The 9,219-nt window shown below is 37.5% G+C and overlaps 1 protein-coding gene across 1 annotated transcript; it reads left to right on the top strand.

The window, feature by feature from the left end:
- The first annotated feature begins 526 nt into the window (after positions 1–526).
- On the top strand, positions 527–5,916 carry matn3a (matrilin 3a). The gene is made up of 7 exons (XM_055054409.1): positions 527–984; positions 1,826–2,305; positions 3,180–3,755; positions 4,500–4,625; positions 5,176–5,274; positions 5,414–5,489; positions 5,574–5,916. Exons 1-6 carry the CDS (start codon positions 816–818, stop codon positions 5,467–5,469), a joined length of 1,506 nt encoding a protein of 501 aa, XP_054910384.1. The 5' UTR covers positions 527–815; the 3' UTR covers positions 5,470–5,489; positions 5,574–5,916.
- Positions 5,917–9,219: the final 3,303 nt, after the last annotated feature.

The raw sequence follows: 9,219 nt of genomic DNA, 5'->3' as shown, positions 1-9,219 counted from the left end.
AGTTCTATCAGAAGAGACCACAATCCAGCTCTTTAGCTTCCAGTCAAACAAATTCTAATCCTCATTATGAACCAGGATGGTCATACTGTTGGGATGTTGTTTTTTTTTTTGAGCAAATACAAGGAAACTGATAAAAGTCCAAACCCAGCTGATTACTGGTAAAGAGAGTCCAATCTGTTGGACTCTCCATGCAGTCCAACAGATGCAGATTTTTCTCATCGATGTTGGGGATTAAGATTAAAGAATGAATAATTCTTATATTTTTTGCTAAACTGAAGAATTCAACTTGAAAATCAGATTTTTAGAAATGCATGCTGCCTTTCCAGGTACCACATTGAACTAACTCTGTTCTGTTTTTTTTTTTTTTTTTTGCAAAGTTTTATGCAAAGATGAAAACTTCTAAAGACCAAAATAAAAACCATATGAAAGTAAGAAAATGATGTTTATTGTGAAACTACACAGATTCCTACTGTTTATTGTCAGATTGAAAAGGAAAAATGAACGGCTTTCCTTCAGAGGAAAAATTTTAAAAGAAAATATACATGAGAAGGGAAAAAAATAAAAGGATGAGCAAATGCTTTAAACATGGCTTAAAGAAATCACACTTGAGGAAAAACAGCCTTTTAGACCCTCCTTGACAAATATTTGTTCTCCCTGTCCTGCAAGCCCTTTGGATTGGGTGGGCAGTCTGACGTGTCCCTCTTCAGATCTTCTTATATGTGGAAGTGGGCGATCCCCTGGAAGTGGAGCAGGACACTCCAGAAACCCTGACCCTGAAAAGACACACAGACCTGACTCTGCTAGATGATCTAAAGATGAAGCCTTTTCCCTGCAGCCTTTTCTTTTGTGTTTCGCTGCTGTTTTCTCATGTTGCACGTGCAACCTACCACCTCACAGCAGGAGATCGTCAGCTGAAAACCGCACAGAGTTATGCTCAGATCAGACACAATGCTCAACCAGTACTCAGGACACTGAATCCAGCAAGTAAGTTCATTAAAAATTCAGTTTCTTCTTCAGAAAATATACTTTTAGATGGTAGAGGTTTTATTTTGTCATATAGCATAAATTATGTTTGTTACTTCCAAAGCTTTAGCAAGAAAAAATATTGTGCTCCGGCAACAGATATAGTAATGTAGTTTTACATAGTTAAAAAAAAATTAGTCAACTATCCACTCATTGAACATTTTTATTCTGTCACATTTTTCAGATTTTATTTATAAAAAGGTTCAGTATTATGTGCCATTTTGCTTTGCTTTACAACATAAAATGCTAATAAAATGAGATTTTTAGATATGACTTGACAAAAGTGAAAAGATGAGCTTAATTTATATCAAATTCATTTTGTCAAGGGCAGCATATCAAACATAGCAGCATTTTGTTTTCTAGCCACAGGTTCATTTGCAAACCCGGTCCTTGGTTAGATCTTTCTTAAAAGACGACAAAATTAAAACGAGTAGTGTGAATACTTTTGTAAAAGAAAAGCACATTAAAAGGCTACAATGGATAAAAATTTCACCCACAATTAAGTGTTTTAACAACTGCATTGTATGCTTTTTATGAGCCCTTTGCATGGTGATAAGTCTTCACTGGAGGGTTTCACAAGCAATATACCATAAAAATCCCTGCTTGTTTGAAACATCTCCAATGATTAAATATTGAATTTTTACTAATCATGTGTCTGTGTTCCTGTGGACAATAAAACAATGTCTGATTGTTGTTAATGTAACTAGCGTTAACTAAAATGTCAACTTACAAAACCTTCATGTTTGCCTTCCTTCATTTTTCTAATGTTCTCTATCACTTGTCCTTTCTGGTGGGCCTGTAGATCACAGAAGTGATTACACGTATAGAGGAAGGTATCACTACCACTACCAGCCACCAAGGATCCCTCCACCAGTAGTGTATCGACCTCTTCCTCTATCTCCACCAGTGACTTACCACAGGCCCCTGGTTCCCATGCTGCCCTACCACTACAGGTTCAATGGGCCAGCAGCACCACACCTGCATCACACATTCAGAGGTTTATCTCCACCAGTTGTTCAACCACATCCCCAACACAGAGTCAAAGGCCCATGGCCGTACAAACCACAAGATCCATGTCCTACAAAGTCAGCACCAGCAGCAGCTATTTTAATCCTCCCCACTCTGCCAAGGCATACAGTGAGGCCAATGTTCCCTGCAACTACAGAGGCACCAGTGACATTCATCATGACCACTATGTCCCCAGTGGAGACCTCTGCTCTTTGGAAGCAACCGGTCAGTACCCAAAGCGGCCTCATCACCACCATCAGTCCTGTGGAGACAGGTAGAATATTACCAGTGAGGATCATTTTCCCACCCAACCAATTCTCCTCCATACTTTCAAGGTCAGATGTATTTTTGCAACTTTAGTCAGCAGTAGACCTGTCCTCTTACCTAGGAGTTGGACAACAACAATGGTGCCGCTGTCTCAAGGACGCACACATACTGAGATGATAACTAACAATCTCTCTTGAACACATACAGTGCTGTATTTTAAATAAAACAAAAATGTCTGTGCCCTTTACTAATTTTTTTAAAAAATCAAGTTTTTAAGTTAATATGCTGAAATCGTAATTTTAAGTTTGCTTCTTCTGTTTAATCAGGTTATTTGTCTTGTTTTTAAATTTGTTCAGTGATCTAAAACATTAAAGTATAACAAAACGACAAAAAAAGGAAGAAATCTGTAAAGGGGCAAATACGGTACTTTTTTCATGGTACTGTAGTAGAAAAATGTAAAGAGATCTTCCACTGACTTTCAGGTCAACTAAAATGAAAAGCAGATAGGATCTGACTGATGAGCTACACATAGTTTATTGTATAATGTGCATGATATTGTTCAGAAAGGAATGCTAACACTTATGTCATCTTGTTCAGGTGTTGCGTCTCTTTAATGTTGTGCATATTTTCCTTAAAGGAAAGTGAGATGAGTTGTTGCAACTCTGAAATGATGCATTGTATGTTATTCAGCATACATTGTCATTTTTGTTCAACCAAACCAGAGACGCACTATTGTTTCATTTAGTTCCTTTGGGAACATGCTGTACATCTCAAACTGTTCTGTTTTGGATGATTTTCTTTTCGCCACTAAAACCAAACTTTAGTGTTTTTTATTTATTGTTAAATGGACTTATTCTTGACATGGTTTGGTTGATCACCAGAAACAGACTCTCCGTGCAGGAGTCGCCCCCTGGACCTGATCTTCATCATTGACAGCTCTCGCAGTGTTCGTCCTGCTGAGTTCGAGAAGGTCAGAATCTTCCTGGCCAACATGGTGGACACCCTCGATGTGGGCTCAGATGCGACAAGAGTGGCTGTGGTCAACTATGCCAGTACAGTCAAGATAGAGTTCCTGCTGAAGGACCACTTCAACAAACCTAACTTGAAGAAAGCCATCGCCCGAATTGAGCCCCTTGCGACTGGCACCATGACCGGCCTCGCCATCAAGACAGCAATGAAAGAAGCCTTCACCGAGCAGTCTGGAGCTCGACCTCGCTCCAGGAACATCCCCAAGGTGGCCATCATAGTGACTGATGGGAGGCCTCAAGACCAGGTGGAAGACGTGTCTGCTGAGGCCCGGGCCTCGGGCGTAGAGATCTACGCCGTGGGCGTGGACCGTGCAGATATGCAGTCCCTACAGTTGATGGCCAGTCTCCCTCTGGAGGAACACGTCTTCTATGTGGAGACCTACGGTGTTATTGAGAAGCTCACCTCCAAGTTCAGGGAAACCCTGTGCGGTAGGACAAAGAAGGGCCTTCTGGACCTTTCCCTCCATTAGCCCTGGTCTAGTTCCTCAATCAGGGCACCTACAGTCTACAGGGGTGGTTGCTGTAGAATGTGAATTATTTACAATGTTATTAGTGACCTCTGAAATCATGAGGGAAAAATCAAGCTGCAGATGCTCAACCCCCACATGGACTGCAGATGTCAGCACTAGAATGTGCTTGTTGAGGCATTAATTGCCTGTAAAGTCTTGGGGCTCTTCAGTCCCAAACTTTCGGCTTCAACTTTAAAAATATTAGAAGAAAAATCTGAATGTTTAGATGTTTGCAACCAAAGTGTCCTTATGTTTTTAAATGTTTTTATCTGTGTTTGAAATGACTAATGTACAGAAAAATCTTGATACGGTTAAGAAATTCACAATGTCTGTATCCACCTTAAAAGCACCAATGGTTTGAATAGTTGAGGTTCTGCTGTGAAGGTGAGAAGTTTTGTCTAAGTGTTACTGTTCGTCCCTCTTTCAGGTAACATGTCTGTGTGCTTTCAGTGTTTCTGTGATTTTTACTTTTGTTGTCTAACACACTAAATGCAAACCTGAAAGAAAATATCTATCATTGCATTTATTTATTGAACTATGAAGATTCATTTTCTAGCAAATTCCAGCACAAGTTAGCATATCTCAGCACAAAGCAAGTAAAATACTTTATACCAGACGATGGACCAGACGATGGACCTGCACTGATAATATCCCTCAAACCTAGGTCTGGACACCTGTGCCATGGGACATGACTGTGAGCACATTTGCATCAACAGCAATTCATCCTTTTACTGCAAGTGCCAGATCGATTACGTCTTGAATGCAGACAAGAAAACATGTTCCCCAAAACGTAAGCACACTGAATCTTCTCTTCCATTAATCTTTGTTTTTTGTTGTGATGTTATCGGTACTCTAAAGGTCAGGGAATCCATATAAAACAGTGCATGGGTACAAAACATACCAACCAACTGCTCCTTATACTGCCTTGCAAAAATACATGTAGCTCATTAGGTTGCTTACCTTTTGACATGATGCTGTTACTGAATTTTATGTGACAGACCAACAGAAAGTAGTAATCATGCTAATTCCACACACTTACTAATCATAAAGTGTAAAAATATTCAAATATTTTTACAACTAAAACATATAATAATAATCAAGCCTGCATTTGTGTTCAACCCATCATGTTTCTATCTCTGCTTTAGCAAAGCACCACCTATCATTATGACGATGTTTTTTTCCATTTGTTTCTGCTGTGAAAATATGCTCTCATTTCTGTGCTCTGCTTTTTTTCTTGCTTACTGGTTAAAAAAACAGTGTGGGTGGTTCTTTCTCTGCTTCTTTTTGTTGCTGGACATATGCTGCTACGCTGATGTGAAATCTGCTCTCTCCTGGTGAAGAGGCGAGGGCGGAGGTGATGGAGGATCCCTGCAAATGCGAGGCCATGCTGATTTTCCAGAGGCAGACGCAGGCAACCATTCAGCAGCTCACAGCCAAACATATCCTTCCTGTTGTTTCAAATGGCAGACAGTTTTTTTAAACAGTCTGCTGCACGTGTGGCCTGAGCTGACCTGCAGAGCTCAATGTCATGTCCAGCCACTTTTATTGCTTTTTTTCTTTTTCCTTGACTGGTCAAACTAGCTGACATATCCGGGAGAATAGAACATCTGGAGAACATGTTGGGCCGTGCATGAAGCTTTGCACACTCATAAGAGTGACTACCTTCTTTGTTTGAATCATTGGTTAAAGTCACCCACTGTGTGTTCACTTTCAACTTCTACTTCTTTGCTTTCGCCAGGAGCAGACGACTTCTGGGGGCTACTGTGTTCAAGGACATCATCTATAACTTCAGATTTTGTCCATCAACTAAAGCTGTGACTCAAGATTCAGCAATTTGCATCACATGTGATGTTTAAAAATGATTGTTTATGGAACTAATGTTAAGCTTTATGATTGTTGTTTAAGTTTGACTAAAGATCTCATCAGTGAAGGATAAAATATTTTTTTAAGAAAAGTAACCCATTATATGTTAAAATAGCACTAATCTAGGTTTACACATAAAAAAATAACCAAACATTTTTGTTTTATATATTATGAATGTTATTAAGGGACATGTTTAGCAAAATATATATGTAAAATTAACAGGAAATAAATATGTATTTTATAACTGGCTTTGCTATTTTAATTCTTGGGTTTATTTTTCAAAGTATTCAAGAGCAGATAATGATATATTGCGTAAGATTTATACATTTAATAGGGTTTTAATGTGATTGAGCTTCAGTTGTACACAACACAAGTCTTCAAGAAACAAAACAGAAAAAATTTACTATCCAATGCTGGTGGCAAGATTGAAAGCCAGACATTTTATGCTAAAGATCCAGCTTGACCAGTATCTCGAACAGGTTGAAAACAAAAACAATCAAACAAATAAAGTTACCAGTTAAAACTTTGTGAGACCCACAACTCCAATAAAAGTTTGTAATTGTCATAGGTGTGCATGCAGAATTTGACATTTTTGGTGATTTTTTAAAACTATTGTTTTTTGCGGTGTATTGATACAACAAAACAAAAGATATGGTTTAGTAAATTTTTGTGAATTTATTCTGAACTAAGTCTCAGATTAAATCTTAATATAATTCATGCTCACATGTCCATTGTTTAATTGCTTCTCAGTAAATACTTTCTAGTTGCTATCAACAAGTCTGGCTGAATATTTGACCTCTTTTATTGACAGAATTGGTGCAGTTCATCAAAAGGGGTTAGCTTCTTAACATAAACTCAACTTTTTAACATAATTCAAACATTTTTAACAAGGTTAAAGTCAGGACCAATCAAGAATCTTAAGTTAAAATTAATTTATTGGGTTAGGAAATCAAGCAATATAGACGATCAGTTTTAGCTATTCGACTCAACTTGCACAATGATCAAGTATTGATCGAGTTTGCAGTGGGGTCTCATTATCATGCAAGGTTTGAGCTTTGGTTGTTTCAAGTAAATTTGATCACCTATAACTGATAATTTCCTGGACAAAATTTCTCCAAAATTTACTTTTATTTATTTTCAAATAGAAATTCTCTAAAAAATAAACAATAAAAGATAAAAATTATTACTTATATTAGAAGGGAATATTGAAAATGCCCTTAATACACCAACATTGACATGCCAGTATTTATTTATTTTTTTGCAATTTTATAATAAGCAATTTATACTTGATTGGAACACAGTGAAATATCAAATAGCTACTCTGAGATCAATAATAAAGAGCTAGAAGTCAATTTGATAGAAGTGTCTGCTTTTTCTGCAATCTGCAGCAAAAACGTATGTATCCACAGGCAGAATGAATAAATATCTGACTATTTCTATGTCAATATGGGAAATTAAATAGTAGAGCTCTGACATTTCTGTTACCAAAGTGCCATAGTTCACTCTAACATCTGATGCCAGGAGATTTCTTCAAAAATGTTCATGTATTTGACTCTGCAACTCACACAGAAAATATAATACAATTAAACTAACATGAGATATTTATATAACTTGTCACAAACCCCCCCCAAAAAAAACTCCTTTTAAGACTGGGTGAGTCCAGGAAAACAACCTGTGCAGGTCATCGTTGGAATGTTCCTGAAACAGTCCAGTGGACAGAGCGTCTCCTGTCTGCGGCGTCTGAATGAGGCAGAGTCAACAATCCTGGGTTGGTTCGGATCCTCTTCTCTCTTTTGACTGGACAGCTGTTTTGTGTTAGTTTGCTGTTTCACATCATGGTTACAATATACACACACGCACACACACACTGCGGCTCTTAGTGTGTTCATCTTTTCAGGAGAAAAGATAAATGGGACTCACAGTTGTCTGAGAAGAGGAGAAGACACACAAAGCTTTTCTGTTTAGGTTTATCATTAGCTGTGCTTCGGCAGATGTTGGCTTTTATTAACATATCTGCTTTTATAATTTTGTATATTGGTCACGATTTCTGATTTGAAAATTATAATAAACAATCTGAATTGAAGTAGCTATACTGTCCTAAACCTTACAGTAGGTGTTTTGATTATGTACAAAGTTTTTCATGTAGTGCTTATGATCAATCCAGATGGTTTTCAACTTGAAAACCACTTGAAAATGACTTGGCTTGGCTTGAAACGAAGAATTTCTCCTGTTCAGCACTTCAATTGAACCAACCGACCAAACAAGACAAAAACAACAATCCAATTGAGAATACTCTGTTGGTTTGTTAGTGAGGCAGACCTAACTGGTCTGAATGAAAGATTGATGCCAGTACAACTTGGATTTGGACACTTGTGTGTCAACTCTCTCAGCAAACAGCAACTTTTATGTTGGGCAAGTGCAGAACATAATATTTTCTTAAAATCTCACTGATAAATTACATTTACTTGAACTGATCTGTAATAATTAAAAAGAAAATTCAAAACTTACTGGCTGACAGTGAGAGGTAATGTTTGAGGAGCAACTTAAATTTTTTTTCTCAAAATCCTATCAATACCCAGAACTTTTTCTGCTTTTTGATGTTGTAGACATCCCACCAGGTGAGGCTGTGCCATTGTTAAGCTTTCATAAAACTTAGCAGCAAAAGTTATATGTTATTTCCATTTCCCCAAAAGCAGCCTGTTCGTAGCCTCTCTTTCTCAGTCTGCATGTTCTGTTTGATCTGCGTCAACTCATCGGAGATAAATGAGCTGCTCAGGGAAGCACTCAGCTGCTGACTGACCTCTTACTCCTTGTGTCATTTTTCTCCACGACAGGGGACTTCTTTGCCTGAGAAATTGTCTGAGAATTATATGTTTACTTGTTGTTGTACAGATGACCAAAAAAATATCTCATTACCAATTTAACTGAAGCTTTAGACTGTTTTTATCACAGTGTTTTTTATTTTGTGGGAATCAACATTATTTTGAAGTTATTTATGTAAAATAACCCCTTACTTGAACAATATCCTTTGCTTGCATTGTATTTTCACATGCAGTGGTCATATTTGACATGGTGATATGACTCAACATTAAGACAGCCAATTCATCAGGACATTTGAAAAGTAAAGAGCAACTAAATTGCACCTTATATGTCCGCCTGCATGTCCAGGAATCAGGTCCTAGGTGTTGTTGGAAACTAAATGCTGTAAGAAAAACACAAACCAGCAGGCTAAAGATGGTAGTCAAAGTTTGAAACAAAGAGAAATGCAGTAAGTCAATGGGCCAAATCTATATATTTCTACTAATCAGATTTTTTAAAGCACACTTTTGATTCATGAACACTTGTTACATTTGTAAGAACAAGCATCACAAAATTTCACAATTGTGCTGTTTTGGCTCAAAAAGTAAATTGTGTATGTTTCAGAGGAATTGGCTCATTGATGCTGTCATTCATGAAAAGAAAAACTACCACTGCACATGTGATTGTATTTTTATTATGCCAAATTTTTTGCCCTCTGCTGA

Source organism: Poeciliopsis prolifica, unplaced genomic scaffold (assembly GCF_027474105.1).
Source record: "Poeciliopsis prolifica strain line A6 unplaced genomic scaffold, Auburn_PproV2 SCAFFOLD039, whole genome shotgun sequence".
NCBI classification, from domain to species: domain Eukaryota; kingdom Metazoa; phylum Chordata; class Actinopteri; order Cyprinodontiformes; family Poeciliidae; genus Poeciliopsis; species Poeciliopsis prolifica.
This window is presented reverse-complemented; position numbering and strand designations above follow the sequence as displayed.